Source organism: Hevea brasiliensis, chromosome 8, assembly GCF_030052815.1.
Source record: "Hevea brasiliensis isolate MT/VB/25A 57/8 chromosome 8, ASM3005281v1, whole genome shotgun sequence".
Taxonomy (NCBI): Eukaryota; Viridiplantae; Streptophyta; class Magnoliopsida; order Malpighiales; family Euphorbiaceae; genus Hevea; species Hevea brasiliensis.
In genome coordinates this window covers 20,418,651-20,438,444 of record NC_079500.1, presented here as the reverse complement: position 1 = coordinate 20,438,444, position 19,794 = coordinate 20,418,651, and the positions used below count along the sequence as shown (strand labels likewise).

The 19,794-nt window shown below is 31.2% G+C and overlaps 1 protein-coding gene and 1 long non-coding RNA gene across 2 annotated transcripts in view; one reads left to right on the top strand and one right to left on the bottom strand.

Moving 5' to 3' along the window:
• The window catches only part of LOC110661420 (uncharacterized), a 32,387-nt gene extending 25,310 nt beyond the window's left edge, over positions 1-7,077 (top strand). Inside the window, 6 exon segments of the mRNA XM_058150731.1 lie at positions 1,046-1,834; positions 1,996-2,751; positions 4,098-4,940; positions 5,065-5,859; positions 5,938-6,795; positions 6,912-7,077. Coding sequence (XP_058006714.1) covers positions 1,046-1,834; positions 1,996-2,751; positions 4,098-4,940; positions 5,065-5,859; positions 5,938-6,795; positions 6,912-6,959 — 4,089 coding nt within the window. The 3' untranslated portion in view covers positions 6,960-7,077.
• A 66-nt stretch (positions 7,078-7,143) lies between these two features.
• LOC131182326 (uncharacterized) lies at positions 7,144-9,787 on the bottom strand. The gene is made up of 2 exons (XR_009150644.1): positions 8,258-9,787; positions 7,144-7,652 (listed from the first exon to the last, which is right to left on the bottom strand). It is a non-coding gene; the product is annotated as an uncharacterized LOC131182326 (long non-coding RNA).
• Positions 9,788-19,794: the final 10,007 nt, after the last annotated feature.

The following is a 19,794-nucleotide window of genomic DNA, read 5'->3' as shown; positions in this document are numbered from 1 at the left end:
ATTTCTATAATATAAATTTCAGAAATTGCTCCTACTTTTTAATTACATTCACATTAGGAGAAATATTTTATTAATATTTAATAGGAAATTGCTCCGCATTAATATTTAATTTAAAAATCAAAATGAAATCTAATTAATAATATTTTATCAATATGTTAATTTATTACCATTCTATTTTCATTTTTATTTAAATAATATGTTTATAAAAAGAGTTTTAATCAATCCTAATTTAATTTGACTTAAATTATATACTAATTTTATTTTAATATATATTTAAATTATGTGTTTATAAAATAGTTTTTATCTTAATTTATATATTTTTTATTATTATCTTTAAATAATATTTATAATAGAAATGAAGATAAACTTACGAAATAATCAAAATATCTTCATATTTTGATATTACTAAAAAAACATTAACTAATATAATCAATAAAATTATCATAAAAGTTTCGGATAACGAGAATATAAATGACACTTTTCTATATAGAACCGAATTAGTTATTCCTTGATAATTTAATAATAGAGAACCCTCTCCATTTATGAGGATAGTATTTTGTAGATGACACTTTTCTATATAGAAAAAACAAGAAAGGTATTTTGTTGTTCAAGTAGAAGAAAAAGACATTTTTTGCCTTCTTTCAACTATGCATAAATTTTTAAAAGAAAATTTCTTGGAAAATTTTTATTCTGTGATAAATGCTTTTTTTGGGTTTAGGAAAAAAAATTGAAATATTTTGTCTTGGAAAAAATTTGCTTGGTAAATAAATTTTGAATTTTTTTTTGAAATTTCTTGTAAAAGGATTTTTTCTAGGAAAATATAATTATCTTAATTTTTTTTGTTAATGAAGGATACTTTTATCATTTCACATGTATTTAGACATTTCATCATTATTTTAATTATTGACTACTTAATTATTTCTTTTTTTTTTATTATTAAGTTTCAATTAGAGTTGTAATTTAAGATTTATGGTTTTTAAAGCAACTCAAGTATGTATCAGTAAACCAAAATTCATTGGTTTAACAATCTATTTCTTCTCCTCAGATGAGTCCCAACTTGGAGGAATTGACTTTGGAGCACAAGGACTTGATCGCGATACAGCATCGTCAATTGTCATTTCAGCACTTTTTTAAACTCAAAGTTCTTACTTTGAGCAACTTGCAGAATAGATCACAACTTTTTCTTATTGGTTTCCTTAAAACATTACATTATGTGGAAACAATTGTTGTAGAATCTAGTAATTTAGAAGAGCTGTTCTCATGTGAAGGATTTACATTGGTGAAAAATTTAAAGCTATCCACTGTTGATAATTTGAAGCAGATATGGGACGAAGACTCCAGACTGAAACCAGTTCTTCAGCATCTTGAGACTCTGAGTGTAAACGGTTGTAACAGTTTGACCAACATAGTACCATCGTCATCATCTTTCCCAAATCTAGCAACTCTTGAAGTGAGTTACTGTGAAGGATTGGTAAACTTGATAACAGCGTCTACAGCCAAGACTATGGTGCAACTAACCAAAATGACAGTACATAGTTGCAATAAGATGACAGAAATAGTGACAAGCGATGGAGTTGATCATACAGAGGATGAGATTATTTTCAGCAAACTACAAATTTTGGAACTTACTTATCTGTCTAGTCTTATCAGCTTTTGCTCAGGGAATCACGCCTTCAATTTCCCATCTTTAGAAAATGTTAAAGTTAATAAATGCTTACAGATGAAGATTTTCTCTTTTGGAGTTCTAAACACACCAAAGCGACGAGGAATACGACTGCAAAATCAACAGCACTGGGAGGGAAACCTTAATGCAACCATAGCAGCCAACCAATTGGTACGAATATGCATATTTATTCTTCTACCTTTTTTTTCCTGTAGATAAATTATGTTCCTTGCATAACATGCTTGTATGTTTATTAGAAGTTAGTTCATTTGTTTTCCCCTTTGCCCTATTTACATTTCATGTTTGTGAATAATATTATCTTGTGGAATTAGAAGGTTCGCCCATATTTTCAAGCATCTAAATTCCCTGTGCTCTGGCATGGTGGAATCCAAGGGAGACTCTTCCACAATGTTCATTCGCTTACAGTGGATAAATGTGCAATTTCTGATATACCTGTACCAGCCAATTTACTGCATTTCTTAAACAAGTTGGAACGGCTTCGAGTAGAATACTGTGATTCAGCAGAAATAGTATTTGATTTGGAAGGGCTATGTGCTGATGATGGGCACATTGGGCTACTTCCCCAACTAAGTGAATTGCACTTAACAAATCTACCAATGTTGAGACATTTATGGAACAAGGATCCTCTGGGAATTTTAGAATTCAATAACCTAAGGTTGCTCCATGTTGAAAATTGTAACAGCTTGAAGAATATATTTACTTGGTCGACAGCGTTGTGCCTCATGCAACTTCAAGAGATTAAGTTAAACAATTGTAACATGATTGAAGAAATTATAGAAAATGAGGGACCTGAGGAAGCAACTTCTTTTGCTGATAAGATGATACTTCCTTCGTTGAAATTCGTAGACCTTGAATGTTTGCCTAAATTTTCAAGTTTCTATTCAGGATCGAGTAATTTGGAATGTCCATCATTGAAAAAGTTGAGCATATATAAATGTCCAAGCATGAAGAATGTCTTTGGCACACTCGTGAGGTTACATAGACCCAACACCAACGATGAAGGGAGCGAGCAAAGGCTAGACAATGAAGGGTTTGATACTCCCTTTGCAACACCTTTTTGTCATAAGGTTAGTTTTGCTTATTCATTTCTCAAACGTTACAAGGTTACAAAAATGGTTTAATGTTCAAATCCATCCGGGTATTTAGTGGGATTTTCAATGTAGCCCATTTTTATTTTTTTTTTAAATTATCCGAAATTTTCAACTTAAACTCAATTTAATCTAAAAATTAAGAAAATCAAGAGTGAGATTCTTGATTTTTTTAGCTTAATCAAGAAATTTAGTTTAAAAATAAAGAAATTAAACTTTTTGATTTTTGGTCTAAATAAAAAAATCTAGCTTTTAAAACTTAAAATTGTTAGGCCAAATTGAGTTTAAATTAAAACATCTAGATTAATTTAGATAAAAAGTTAAAAATAAGCTAAATTGAACATTTCAATAAGTATATAAATGAAATTAAATATTTATTTGTTAAATAATTATTTAGCGTGTTTGAAAAGTTAAAAACACAATAATTCAATTTAATTTATTTTTATTTAATTATCTTTTACATTTAAAAAGTATATAACGCTACTTTTTCATTTTTAATGTAGGTTATTTTGACAAAAAAATTAAAACTTATTATTATAAAATATAGAAAAATTCGTATATTAAGCATTTAATTTATTTTGAATTTAATTGCATTTTATTAAATTAGTATTTTTGCAAATATATAAGATACATTTTAATTAAGCATGTCACTCTTTTTTCACTTTTTCCATTTTTATTTTAATTTTTTGGTAGGTGTATGGTAATTCCTCCCTACTAAGTTTCATCAATAATGTCCCATTGAATTTACTAAACTGTCAAGGCTTCGTTTTAAAAAATAAAATTAATTTAATATTCACACAATTTTATTATTTTTAACATGATTTCTATATGTTTTAAAATAAGTTTTTTAAGTCAAAAAATTAAAAATTTTTATTTATTAAATTTCTCACCATAATAATTGCAAAAAAATAAATATAAAATGAAAAAAGGATTTCAATTGATTTTTGAAATCTAATCTTGTCCCTAATTATTTCGATTTAACTTATTTACTATGTTTCCTTGAATTCTTTAAAAAAAAAAAAAAGAAAATGAAAACTGGCATTGGAGCTGGGAACAGCAATTCCCTTATTTTTCTTTTTTTTTTTCCTTAAAGAAAATTAATTTAATAACAGCGATACAACATTATAATAAAAAATAATTTAATAAAATTTAAAAATAATAAAAAAAAAATTATTCCCATGCTGCTAATAATACGATAAGCCAATAATACTCTTTCACATCATACATATTCCGAAAATAATTATAGAAAAATAACATGCTGCTAATAATTTTTAAAAAAAAGCCTAATCCAACTTGGTTTCGAATTTTTATTTATTGATGTGCAGATGTTTCCCAATTTGGAAGAGTTGTCTTTAGACAAGAGGTCTGCCTTGACTATACTGCACTCTCAATTTCCAACTGACTTCTTTTCCCAAGTGAAAGTTCTTCAATTGCGTTTCTTTCCAAACAAATCTCCTTTTCCTCTGTTTAGTTTACTTCCAAGATTCCCCAATCTCCAAAATCTTGTAGTCCTTGATTCTTCTCTCAAGCAGCTATTTCCATGTGAAGGATTCGTCGGTGACCAAGAAGATATCACTGCATTCCCACCGATAAGGGCTTTAAAGCTTAAAAATCTTGATGATTTGAAGCATGTATGGGAATCCGACTGCCAACTGCATAATCCATTATTTCAGTCTCTTGAGACTCTTAAGATAGTGTCTTGTGGAAACTTTATTTTTTTAGCACCATCCTCTGCGTCTTTCCGAAATCTAAAAGCTCTGAATGTACATCAATGCAACGCATTGATAAATATTGTTACATCTTCCACAGCCAAAAGTATGGTACAACTTGAGACATTGACTGTAAAATCCTGCAATGTGTTGACCGAAATAGTAGGAGGTGATCAAGAGGATGGAATTGGATCAACAGATGAGATTGTTTTCAGCAAAATGAAAAGTTTACATCTTGAGGATTTACAGAGCCTCACAAGCTTCTGCTTGGGCAGTTACACTTTCAAATTCCCATCATTAGAACAATTAACTGTTCGTAAATGCCCCAAGTTGAGGATTTTCACTGCTGGAGTGTCAAGCACGCCAAAGTTATGCGGTGTATTGACAGGCTTTTACCATTCAAATTGGCGTTGGGAAGGCAATCTCAATGCCAACATTGAACAGCTCCACATGAAATATGTACGTATTTACCAAATCTTGCTTCTCTCCTTAATGAACTCAGTGCTAATGTGTTTGGTTAATTGTACTTATTTAAATATGCTTGTTTAGTGTTCTACAATAATGCAATATTTTGATTTTGCAGGTTGGATTTGAAGGGATAGATGATGTGCAGCTCTCCAACTTTCCTATGCTGAAAGAAAAATGGCATGGCCAATTTCCATTCAGGAACTTGAAGCACTTAGGAAAGTTAGTGGTGGACGATTGTGCTTTTTTCTCAAATGCCGTATCCTCAAATCTACTAAAGTACTTGTTCTTGTTAAATAAGCCGGGTGTTGCAAAAAACAAAAATGGGCTGGTTGTGGAAAGATGCGATTCTGTAGAAGAGCTGTTTGATTTGGAAGGGCTAAATGCTGACGAAGGTGATGTTGGGTTACTAAAGTATTTAAATGAATTGAGGTTAATTGATTTGCCTAGATTGAGGCATGTGTGGAACGATGATCCTCAAGGAATTTTGAGCTTTAAAAACCTAACGTTTTTGCAAGTTCAGAATTGTAGCAGCTTGACTAATATATTTACTCTGTCCATGGCTTCGGGTCTTGTAAATCTCCAACATATGGAATTAAAAAGATGTAGTTTGGTGGAACATATCATCACAAAAGAAGCAGGCGAGGAAATAGTGAAGGATAAGATCATATTTCCATCAATGAAGTCCATAAGTCTCGAGAGTTTGCCTAAATTGTCAAGTTTTTATTCTGCAAGGGATTTTATGAAATGCCCATCCTTGAAAAGAATTGACATGGTTGGCTGTCCAAACGTGGAATTATTGGCTTCAAAATTTTGTGAGGAACAAGATCTAAGCATGATTGCTGAGGGAAATGAAGAAGGAATTCGCAATGGGGACTTTGTTATTTCCATTGCAGCCTCTTCTGGCGGGAAGGTCAGTTCTTATTAATATCCTTGTTTATTGATCATCCTATATCCCTTTTTATTGCTTATTATTTATTTGATTTATTAGGTTGCGATCCCAAGTTTAGAAGAATTGAGAGTGGAATATAACACCATGAAGGATATGTGGACTCAAGCTGATTTCTTGTGTGGACTGAAGGGCATTGAGCTAACTTGTTTTTCCAATGACTCCACACTTTTGCCATCTTATTTCTTTCAAGGTTTACCCAATCTGGAGAAGCTTGTTCTGAGTGATGCTTCTTTTGAAGAAATCATTTTTCATGAAGAGATTGTTAGCGAGGAAATACTAGTAAAATTGAAAGAACTAAAGCTGTCTGAACTGCCAAGGCTCAAGCATCTGATGGACGCCAAGCTACTCACAGTTTTTCAATATCTGGAGACTTTAGAAGTATTTGAATGTGGCAGACTGGAAATTTTAGTGCCATCCTCAGTTTCCTTCCAAAATCTCACAACACTGGAGGTATCAATTTGCCAAGGTCTAGTAAATCTAATATCTTCCTCAACAGCGAGAAGTCTTGAACGACTTAGAAAAATGAAGATAGAGTATTGTGAACTGATCCAAGAAATTATAGTGACTGAAGCAGATAAAGATGAAGAAGAGGAGATTTGCTTCGGTCAACTAAAATGTTTGGAACTTCAACATCTACCAAGCCTCTCTAGCTTCTGCTCTGGTAATTCTACCTTCGGGTTCCCATCTTTGGAAGAAGTGATCATTATAGAATGCCCCAATATGAAGATCTTTGCGCAAAAAGTCTTGAGCACGCCAAAGCTATGGAGAGTTCAAACAGGAGAACCTAAATACACAAGGGAATGGGAATGGAAACGCTTCTCAGATAAAAAATATATATGTGAATGGGAATGGGAAGGCAGCCTTAATAACACCATTGAAGCATTATTTAAGGAAATGGTAAGCATTATTTGAAAAAATATAATCATCTCACTTTATGCATAGTTAACACATTTTTTTTTGTACCTAATAATTATAATATTGCTCATTCTTTCATTGTCCAATTTCTTTGCCAGAAGGCTGAAGAGACAGGGATAGGCCAGTGTTCATATGCAAAAGCTTGAATAAGGCTGATGTTCTATGTGATTTGTGACGCTAATTAATTCATATTTTTCCAGTTGAAGGTAGATGGTGAGAAGGCCATTTGCTCCCATTTGATTCTCTTTTAGCTGAACTTGTCTTTCATTCATTTATCTCTTTCGTTATTCTATTTCATGTAGATGACACATATATGTTTACTTGTATATCTTTATCTTGTACAATCTGCTCATATATATGTTTTACCATCTCTTATACAACGATACAAGCAATGCAATATCACATATTTTACATGGTATTAGAGCAATCTTCAAAATCATGAGTTCATCTTCTAATGCCTCTCTTCTCCATTGTCGCCTACTACTTCCACTCATCATAGTTTCTCTGTTAAACTCGCAACAAAGAGCTACCCGGCCAAGAACATTCAGCTTTTACCCCTTCTCAATTAACAAAATCTGAATGAATTCATTGGTGGCTCCTCTTCCCCCCCATCCAAGACAATTGCAAATGCCTTTGCTACCGCTAAACAAATTCCAAATCCTGGCTATGAAACTTGGTTCAACAAGGACCAGATGCTTCTCACTTGGCTTCTATCTTCCCTCTCTAAAGAAGTGTTTCTTTATATAATTGGCCTGACCTCTTCTTATGATGTATGGCATGCTTCGGCTAATGCCTTTGGCTTCATTTCTCAAAATTGATAATTCTAACTTCATATAGAACTTCAAGAGCTAAAGAAAAATGATATGTCAGTTTTGGATTATTTGCAATGTGCAAAAGCTTTGGTTGATGAATTGGGTGCCGCTGGACGTCCTCTTTCCCCAGCGGAGTTCAACGCCATAATCTATTGAAATATTGATAGTGATTATCACTCTTAATCACTTCTCTTTTAATTTGCGCCCAGATCCTCTCTCTTTTCATGAATTACATGGACAACTTTTAGCACATGAAGTCCTTAAAAACTCTCATGAGTGATAATCATTTTATGAAGGAATGAACAGTTTGGAATTAACTAACCAATAAAATAACCAAAAATGAAATTTACAATAACAGAAACTGAATGAATTAACACCACCACAGGTTAGTTAACAACATTTCACAGTGAGCAGTAGGCAACTTCAAATTGGCTAATCCACACAATAGTCAAAACCACATTTATAATCAAATTAATTATTGACACCTTAAAATTTTCAGAGGATAATTTAAACCAATTAATTTGAATCCATCTATTGATTTGGATCCCTGAAATAACACAAGTCCAACAAAGGAAATGTCATGGAAGATGTTAGCCACAACAAAATTAAAATTTTAAAGCAATGAAGCATACGCTTAACGAAGTTCTGTGATGATGGCAGATTGTCCAATCAGTGGTCATTTGGCTTGAGCAAAATTGGGCCTTGCACCATTGGAATCGAAACAGGATCGAGGAAGAAGAGAGGTACGCCCGGAATTCAAAGGAGATGAGCCAAACTGAAATGGGTCTCTGTTGAAAGCCAAAGGAGAAGAGGGAATGGACGTGAGGAAGCGTCTAGGTGGGTCTCGAAGGGTTCTCTCCGCGCGCATTAGCGAGGAGGAGCCGAGTGGAATGGGTTAGATAGTTTGATGTGTCGATGGGGCATGCTCTGCGGGTGGAGGCAGATATGAGACAGAAATCTCAAGCTGATGGGGAAGAGGGAAATGGGAAAACTCTAAAATTAATGGTGGCAGATTTTAAGATTAAAAGAAATGAAGGGTTGAGATTAAATTGGATAATTTTTTTTCTTTAAATCTTATGATAAAAATTAAACCCCAAAAATCAATAAACAAAATTAAGATGTACATAATTTTGTCCATAATATTTTCAACAAACTTTATATTCAGTGATTGAAATTAAACCTAAAAAATTAAATGTTAGGATTAAAAGTGTCACAACCTGACTTTTTAACCAGACCGGCGCTGGGTTAGTACCTAACAATTAAACCCACCCAATAACTAAATCCAAAATAGAGGGTTAACTCAAGAAAACAAAGTCCAGCAATAAATTGAATAATTCAACGAAAAAAAAAACTCAATTCATATCCGATATCATATCGGGAGCTCAACTAACCCTAAAATCCAATATCACAATTACATGCTAAGTTTATTAAATTAATTTTACATCATAAGTACATCTAAAACAATCAATGCAGGTTTTTATATATAAAAAAATAATAAATACAGTTAATACATTACTAGTTTAAGTTTTCATGTGACAAATAAAACATGTTCACTACTAAAATAATATTCACCTGTTACCTAAGGAAAAATAATTGAACAAAAGTGAGCGTTCAACTTAGCGAGTTTAGATGTTGATTACAAATGTAATTTCAACTACCTAAAACCAACGCAGTTTTATTATAAAATGCATATCTAACACATATAACAAATATGGGAGTTACTCACGCACCCAGTATATCACATTAATGCATAAATATGAAAGTTAATCCACTATACAGCTCTTTCAATTCAAATCTCACCAGCGAGCTCAACTCAAATCGGACTTTCACTCAACTCAGAGCCGTGCCTTACCTCGACTTTCCATATCTATAAGGATAGGGTTCAACGAAATTAGTTTGAGTCGCGACTACTGGTCCAATTCATATCCATCATTTACTATATATACATATAACGCACTTACGCACAACTCTAAATTATTCCCAAGGCGGCAAATACAAATAATTATCTATAAATAAATATGTAACAATAAGAGTGCTTCTAATTTATTTAGCTGAGCATGAAACTATATTTATAAAATGCATGAGCATGCTAAAAACATATAAATAATGTTAAAATTACAGAATATAATCAATATCCAACTCACAAAGTTACTGACCCTATTGTAGTTAGTCTAGCTGGAAGAAGAAAACGGCTAGTCCCGATCATCTATACAGATACACTGATCTCTATTAATTGATTGACAGAATTAACCAATTAATTTAGTCTACAGAAACAAGAATAAATTCTAAAGTTTTACTTAAATTTCGGTAAAGTCTCCCCTATAACTAGACCTAACTCCTTGCAACTAAACTCAACAAACAGCATCAACAACAATCCAAATTGGCCTCAAGCTCGCAACAAACTCACGATGCGTATCCAGGGCCTATACGAAACCTAATCTAAATTTAAATCTCTAATCTCCAACTTGGATCCTTAACTCCTCTATAATTCAATTAAAACCACAATCTCAAAAACTCTTACTAAAATATTATGATATAATTATAATCAGGTTCATCCTTAAAATTTCAATTCCATATTAAATTTTTAATGAAAATTCAATAGCATTCCCTTTTAAAATTAGACCAAACTCCCTGTCACAAAACTCAAATCCACAATTCAACAATTTTATCGACTTACACAAATTCCCAACTTATAATTTCATACAAATATTAATTTCAATACTTCATACTTAAATCTCAGTTAAAATATTTTACAATATATCTATATAATAAAAAAATTCAACTAAACATTTATATTTATTTCTCAAAAATATTTCACAATCACTTAAAAATTCACTAAACACCATGTATTATCTCAAAACAATTTTACTTCCATCAAAATAATGTATTCAACTTAACCTAATCTTTAATACCGAAATTGGCAATTTGTACATTTAAATTTGTATAAAATATTTCAATTATTATATAAATTCTAAATTTTAATCATATGTTCAATACATCCAAATACAATATCAGTAAAAATTTTAGCATCAAATTACTTCTATGTTATGAGATATCAAATTATCAATCAAATTCTTCAAATTCTAAATGTTTCAGAAATAATTCAGACATATAAAATTTAAACATATTAAAAAATCAACGGTGAACAATCTACTAAACTCATCCGAATGGATGGAAGAACTACTGCCCTTGCAGAAAACTTCTTGCTACTAATCTCCTTCTTTCTCCATTTCTTTTTTTAATTTTTTGTTTCCTAGATCAAAAACGTTTCTTTTCCCATTGTTGATGTCGTTTCTTAATGAAGAAACTCCAAAAATCTAGTTATGATCTTTCTTCTCCTTCTTTCCTTCTTCTTCTCAATCTCCGTCTCTTCTTTCTTCTTTATTTCCTTTTCTTTCGCTTTTCTTCCTCTTTCTCGATTGTTCAACCTATTCTTTTTTTTTTTTTTTTTTAAAAAGTAGAGAAGTCCATCACGTGGCAGTGAGGAGAAAAGAAAGCCAGCTGTCCACTTTATGAAAAATATCACTTTTGATTCTTAAATTCTCCACAAATTTTATTTTTTACTCAAAAACTTCTAAAACCTTTCTTTCAAGTTAAATTTTAAATTAAAATTTTCTCCCTAAAATTTTATAAATCATATTTTCATTCTAATAACAACAATATTTAATATTTCTTCAAAAATTGGGGTGCTACAAAAAGGTACAAAGTTTATTTTTTATTTTTTAAAGAAAATTCTAAATTTAATGGCTATAAATAAATAGAAGAAAAATTAAGGGCCAAGATTTAATTGAAATAATAATTTTTCCACTTTCTTAAAACCTTAAATTTAATGGCAATAAATTAAAAAAAAATAAATGATCGTTAAGATCAAGTCAATAAAGTCAAAATTTAGATTAAAATTCAAAATTAAAATAGAAATTGAAATTAAAATTAATACCAATAATAGATTGAAATTGAAATATAAAGTTTATAATTAAAATCAAAATTCGTTTAAATTAAAATTAAAAATAAATTGAAACTATGATTAAATTTTTAAATATTGAAATTAACATTAAAATTAAATTATGAAGGACATTAAAATTAAAAATTTTTCTTCTTTTTCTTAATTTCAATACACCCCGTAAAGCATGTTGGTACCACTTCACCATTTTGGATCAGATCTTCAAGCTCTCATCAAGGAAATTGTTGTAACAATTTCTGTGATGTTCGCTACTTCTGCTATGCCAACTGATACCATTTATATTTTTCCTCTATTAACATCCTAATTATGTTTAACTCATTTTCATATTCCATTTGTATTTTTTAATTAATATTACAACCATGTTCAGATAGGAGAGCTAGCAGGTACAGCAATTGGTTCTGCAGTGTGTGTTACATCTCTCTTGGCCCGGTATGCCATATCTAATAGAATAGGTTTCGCTCTTTACATATGCTTAGTTATAGAATTTAATCAAAATAATTTTTAAGAGGAAAAATGATTGGAAATGACAAATTACATATATAGATATGTAGTCGTCTTTTAAATTATTCAATCTTAGTCTTTGAGTCAATTGTTTTCAATTTATGTATTCATATTTCTTTATTTTCACCCTTGATTTTATGTATTCATATTTCTTTATGTATTCATAGGCTTTTTGATATCTCAGGGTTCTAATGTGTTGCTATTTTCAGTTAGTAGAGCAGTTAATAAGGCTACTCATGTCTTAATAACGGCAGCTTTATTATATGTTAATCCCACATTTTGAGAGAAGTTTTTAAACTTTTAATGTCCCATTTGTTGTCTTTATATCCTTTTTTTTTCATTTAATATTTTAGATCCTAAAATGAGTATATGAATTAATCTACAGAAATAAGTGCATTATGAACATTTTTTTGAAATTTTCCTATTTATTTAAAATTAATAAAAATATGTAATTTATTAAAAAAAGTAAATATTGATTATTATTTAATAAAAGTGTAAATTTTTATTAACTATAATTATTATATAACTAATCCCTCCATAATTTATCCTACAATCCGCCCTAAGTATTTTCCACCCAAATGCTTTTGAAGGAGACAAAATTACATGTATGTTATATTGATGCATGAATTTCTTCTTTGTTGTGTGTTTCTTTTGATAGTGATATGCAATTTAATTGTGTTGTGAAAAATTCTTCTTAATTTCTGATGCATTTAGATTGTATGATCTGAGCGAAACTGGCTACAGTGAGCATGATGAGGTGAAAGCCAATCCTCTGTTCATCATGTTTTGAAAAGCAAGGCAAAAGTCTCTTTACATTTGAGCTTTATTTATCCAATGAATTCTTTCATTCGATTTGTTGATGTTGACCCGTGTAGCTCAAAATGAGCATTGATTTTGATGATAACAAAACTCAAATAGAATCTATCTAACTCAATTTTAAGTGATGTCTAGATTCTTTCTCTTATTCATGAAGAATCTTTGAGGTTGCATCTAAGGAAGAAGAGCACTCAAAAGCATCTCAAGATGAATCAAATTTGAGAAAGAACAAGATTATGAAAGCTAAAACTCAAAGTAAAGGTATGAAAGTCATAGAGTTAGGAATTGAGTCTTAGAACTTCTGTAAAAAGAATAGATGAAAGTTTTAGTCAAATAGAGCTCAAAAATTAATTTTTCTTCTAATTATTTTATAAATTTTCTCTTATCATAACTTTGGATATTGCTATTGGAATATATATATTTTTTTAGGTCTAAATTAGATTTCTAAAGATTACAATTTGAAACAGGCATCTGGTAAATTAGTTTGCTAACTTGTTTGCTAAAATATTAGTTTCCTAATTTGTTTGCTAAAATATTAGTTTGCTAACTAGTTTACTACTGTCGCCAAAAATTTTATTAGTTTGCTAAATGATTAGAGTTGCTCAACTTCGTACAAAAAGACAAAATAACGGTTATTTTGCCTAGAACAGAGTGTATAACATTCCAAAAAGGTTTCAAACAGTTTAAAATGATTTGGGACTATAAATACACATTCTTTACTTCATTTTACACTTGATGAAAGTTTACAATTGCACTCCAATCTTGATTTTTTATTTATTTCTTTCATTCAAGAGCTTTAAAGTGTTTGAGCTAGCATTGGCAAATCAACTCATCTCTTCTTTATAGTTTGATTTGTATTGAGTGAGAGTGAATGTTAAAACATTAAATTACATTCAAGAGAGGTTGTACAAGCACCTATTGAAGCTTGAGAGTGTGAGTGCTTGAGATAGCACTTGTCAAGGGTTCAAGCTACCTTGGTAAAAGCTTGGTGTTGAAAAAGTTGTAAAGGGCTTTTGGTCTCTTGCCTTTAAAAGAGCAAATAGTGGAGAGAAGACTCAAAGAGGATTCTTTGAGAGAGTGGATGTAGGCTAGTTAAGCCGAACCACTATAAAAATTATTGTGTTTGATTTCTCTAACCTTAATCTCTTTACTTTTGTGTAATTTAAATTCTATGCATGTTATGTCAAAAATTGCTATAAATATTGATTGAGGCTTGAATTGCAATTGAGGGACATATTCTTGAAACACATATCACTTTCACTATATATATAGGAGCACCTAGTTGAACAAAGCCACAATTTTTCATTAGGCTACAAGTAAGGGTTGAAAAATTGTTTAAGTCCAATTCACCCCCCTCTTAGACTATTTTGGGATAACAAATTGGTATCAGAGCTTGTCTCTCTTGCAGGTGTCACAACCTTGGAGTGATCCCCAATGGCTGGTTCATCTAGCAACACTGCCGGTATACCCGCACCACTAGCTGAAGGCTACTCAATTACTAGACCACCACTCTTTAATGGCACTACTTACTCATTTTGGAAAGTGAGAATGAAAAATTTCATACAATCTGTAGATATTGATGCATGAAGAATTATTAAAAATTGTCCACATGTTCCTCAAAAGAATGGTCAAGGAAATGCTTAAGTTCCTAAAAATGAAGATGAATATGATGACAATGATTGGAAGAAAATTTTTGTAAATGCTAAAGCTATTAATATTTTGCATTGCTCACTTGACCTTTATGAATACAATCGTGTTTCAGGATGTCAATCTGCTAAGGAAATTTGGGATAAGCTTGAGGTCACTTATGAAGGAACGGATGTCATCAAGGAGTCCAAAGCAAACCTCTTTATTCGAGATTATGAGCTATTAGAAATGAAGCCAGGAGAATCAATTGCGGATATGAGTACAAGGTTTACCGATCTTGTCAATCTTCTCAAAGCACTTGGTAAAAGATTTGAGGAAGCCGAACTTGTGAAGAAAATTCTTAGATCACTTCCAAAATATTGGGAAGCAAAGACTACAGTTATCCAAGATACCAAGGATTTTAAAACATTCACCTATGATGAACTCATTGGATCTCTCATTACACATAAGATGGTATATAAGAAAGATGAAGTTGAAAATGAGCAAAAGAAGAAGAAAAGCATTGCTCTCAAGTTAAATAAGGATGAAGATAAGAAGAAAGGAGTTGTACTTAAAGTTGACTTAAGTGACAACTCAAGTGCTTCAAGTGATGATGATGATGAAATGGCTATGCTTGCAAGGAAATTCAAAAGAGTTTTCAAGAAAGGAGGAAGTAAATACAAGAAATTCTTGAAAAAGTATACTCCCAAGGATAAACGTTTCAAGGTTTCAAAAGAAGAAATTGTATGTTATGAGTGTCACAAACCAAGACATATCAAGCCCAAATGTCCATTGCTCAAAAAGAAGAAAGGAAAAGAAGACAGGAGCAAGAAAGCTATGAAAGTAGTATGGAGCAATAGTGAAGAATCTTCAAATGATGAATCAAGTGACAAGGAGACTACTCATCTTTGTATGATGGCATTTGAAGAGAAAGTCGAAAGTTCACAAAAGGAAGAAGAAAGTGATAATGAGGTAAACTCTCTTGAACCTCCTAATGTAGAGGAACTTGAACCTGTTTTTGCTAAAGTATATGATGAGTATAGAAACTATAAGAGAAAGTGCACTAAAATAAATTTAGAAATTGAATCATTGAGATCACAAAATATTACCATGTCCAATGTGTATAAAGAAAATGAATTTTACAAAGGACAAATTGCTTTGTTTAAAGAGTTAGATTTGGAGTTGAAAAACTCAAAAGAAACTTGTGAAAAGCTCATTGTGAAAAATAAGGTTCTTGAAGCTAAAATAGAATCTTTGACAAATGATTTGGCAAAATTTACAAAAGGAAAAGAAACTGTAGATGTACTTCTTGGAAACCAAAGAATTTCAAATGAAAAATATGAAATTGGTTTTGATGGTTTCATGAACTATGGTAAATGCAAGAATCATTTCATTAAAGCATCTACATCCTCCTTGCCTAATGCCACACGTTATTATTGCAATGAAAGAGGTCATATGATTAGTTCTTGTGCACTTAGGAAGGGTCTCCTTAAGGTAAAGAAGGTATGGGTGCCAAAGGGAACTTTACCTAAAGTCACTAACCCCCAATGACCCAAAGTTGCTTGGGTACCTAAAGCTAAATGATTAAATTTCAGGTTTGTTTCAAAGGGATGAAGGAAAGTGAAAAATGGTATATAGATAGTGGTTGTTCAAAGCACATGACTGGTGAAAAGGACAAGTTTTCAAAAATCACAATGGTAGATGGAGGATATGTGAAATTTGGAGATAAAGGAAAAGGAAAAATAATTGGAAATGGCACAATTGAAACCAAACCTTACATTGAAGATGTATCACTTGTTGAAGGTTTGAAATACAACTTGCTAAGTGTAAGCCAACTTTGTGATAAAGGTTTTGAGGTAAAGTTCACTTCTTCTCTTTGTATAATCAATAACTTAGATAATGACACATTGTTCATTGCCAATAGATCTAATAATGTTTACTTGCTTGACATGAATAACTTTGAAACTAATCATGGTACATGTCTAGTATCTTATGATAATTCTAGTTATTTATGGTATAGAAGATTAGGACATGCAAGCATGCATACACTCTCAAAATTGTCCAAGAAAGAACTTCTTAAAGGTCTTCCAAAGATTAACTATGAAAATGAATTTCAATGTAGGGTATGTGCACTAGGAAAGCATACTAGAACATCTTTTAAATCTAAAAATATTATTTCTACCACTAGGCCATTAGAATTGCTTCATCTTGATTTGTTTGGACCCGTGTCTCCTGCTAGTCTTGGTGGGAAGACATATGCCTTAGTTATTATTAATGACTATTCAAGATATACATGGACATTCTTCCTTGCTCACAAAAATGAAACTTTTGAGAAATTCACCTCTTTTAGTAAAATGGTTCAAATGAAAAAGGTTTTTGTATCACATCTATAAGGAGTGATCATGGAACTGAATTTGAAAATCATTTATTTGAGAAATATTGTGATAAACAAGGGATCAACTATAATTTTTCAGCTCCTAGAACACCACAATAAAATGGGGTTGTAGAAAGTGAAAATAGGACTTTGCAAGAAATGACAAGAACCATGTTGAATGAAAATAATTTGCCAAAGTATTTTTACGTTGAAGCTATTAATACTTCTTGCTATGTGTTGAATTGAATTTTGATTAGACTAATTTTGAAAAAGACCCCCTATGAGCTTTGGAAAGGAAGAAAACCAAATATTTCACATTTCAGAGCATTTGGATGTAAGTGCTATATCTTAAATAACAAGAAGGATAACTTGAAGAAATTTAATGTTAAATCTGATGAAGGAATCTTTTTTGGGTATTCAACAAAGAGTAAAGCATATAGGGCATTTTATAGAAGAACGTTAATTATTGAGGAAACTATTCATGTTTTGTTTGATGAGGCTATAATGAGCAGGTGTTTGGAAATGATAATGTAAAATCAAGTCAAGAAATGGAACAAATTGATGACAAAGATGAAGAAACTCAAGGAGATACCACAATAGATGTCCATAATGCCAACAATGATCAAATCAATGAAGAAATGCCAAATTTGGAAGAATTACAAGTGAATGAACCCCAACATGAAGATTTACCTAAAGAATGGAGATTCCATAGAAATCATCCCCAAGAAGACATCATTGATGATCCATCTCAAAGGATGATGATTAGAGCACAATTGAGAAAATATTTTGATAATGTTGCCTTTGTTTCACAAATTGAACCTAAATGTTTTGAAGAAGCTCAAAATGATGAAAGTTGGATTCTTGCCATGCAAGAAGAACTCAATCAATTTGAAAGAAAGAAAGTTTGGAATTTGGTGCCTAAACTCAAAAATCATTCAATTATTGGTACTAAATGGGTTTTCAAAAACAAAATGGATGAAAAAGGCAATGCTGTTAGAAACAAAGCTAGACTAGTGGCTCAAGGCTACAACCAAGAGGAAGGTATTGATTTTGATGAAACCTTTGCTCCGATTGCTATAATTGAAGCTATTAAAATGTTGTGTGCCTTTGCATGTTACAAGGATTTTATGCTTTATCAAATGAATGTCAAGAGTGCATTTTTAAATGGTTATATGGTTTAAAACAAGCTCCTAGAGCATGGTATGAAAAGCTTAGTAAATTCTTTTCGCAAAATGATTTCCAAAGAGGCAAAGTGGACACAACACTTTTTGTTAAGAAGCATCATAATGATATGCTCATTGTGCAAATATATGTTGATGATATAATTTTTGGTGCTACTAAAGAATCTCTTTGCAAGAAATTTTCTAAAATTATGCAGAATGAATTTGAGATGAGCATGATGGGGGAGCTCACATTCTTCCTTGGACTTCAAATTAAGCAAATGAAAGATGACATCTTCATAAATCAATCAAAGTACATCAAGGATATGTTGAAGAAATTTAAAATGGAAGATTTGAAGAGCATAGGCACTCCTATGAGTTCAACAATTAAAATGGACAATGATGAAAAAGGTAAAGAAGTAGATACAAAGCTTTATAGAGGTATGATTGGCTCTCTATTGTATCTTACTGCATCTAGACCAGACATACATTTTAGTGTTTGCTTGTGTACAAGATTTCAACCATGTCCAAAAGAATCCCATCTAAGTACAGTTAAAAGAATCTTCAAATACTTCATTGGCACACACTCAATTGGTTTATGGTATCCAAAATGTGAATCATTTAATCTTGTTGGTTGTAGTAATTTAGATTTTGCTGGAAGTAGATTGGATAGAAAAAGTACTTTAGGTACTTATCATTTTCTTGGTTTTGCACTAGTTTCTTGGCACAGTAAGAAATAAACTTCGGTGGCTCTGTCTACAACTGAGGCTGAATATATAGCTGCTGGTAGTTGTGTTGCTCAAATTTTATGGATGAAACAACAATTGGAAGATTTTGGTTTAAAATATAATCTTGTTCCAATTAGGTGTGACAACACAAGTGCCATAAACTTGATCAAAAATCCAGTCCAACATTCAAGAACAAAACATATTGAGATCAGACATCATTTTATTAGAGATCATGTTCAAAACAGAGATATCAAAATTGAATTTGTTGCCTCTGAAAATCAACTTGCAGATATTTTTACAAAACCACTTAATGAGAAAACTTTTTGCAAAATTAGAAGGGAAATTGGCATGAGTGAATCACTTGCTTGAAATTCAATTCTTATAGATTTAATATATCTGCATATTATCTAATGTGTGAGTAATTTGCTATGATATTTAATTTGCTAAGAAAACTCTAAATAACAGTAGCTAACTTATTTTTGTACTCGTGAAATTAGTTTACTAAGTTGTATGCTACTGTTGCGTGCCTAAAATCAGTTTGTTGTATCGTGTACTGTTCAAATTTTAAGCCAAAAAGTGATTATGCTTTGAATTTTCTGTGCGCCAATCAATGCACTTACCCATTCACATTTTCTTTGCTGTGTTATATATATATATATATATATATATATATATATATATATATATATACATATTCAAAATAAAAATAAAATTCAAATAAAACAAATTAGAAGAGGGAAAGCGCAAGACTCAAGAAAAATCAATCTTGCCCACTGCTACATGATGTGTCCCAACTGCAAGTGCACTGGTCGTACAAGTAATATAGAAAAGATATCGTTCCCATGAGGAGTTGTGTTAATGATTGAATTTTTGATACAAAAAGTTGACTAATTTGAACTATTTTTGAAATTAAAGCAATAAATTGATGGGTATTGGAGTATGAAATCTATATGTGCAAAATCAACAATCTATTCAATAATGTAATGATTTAACTAAATTTGCA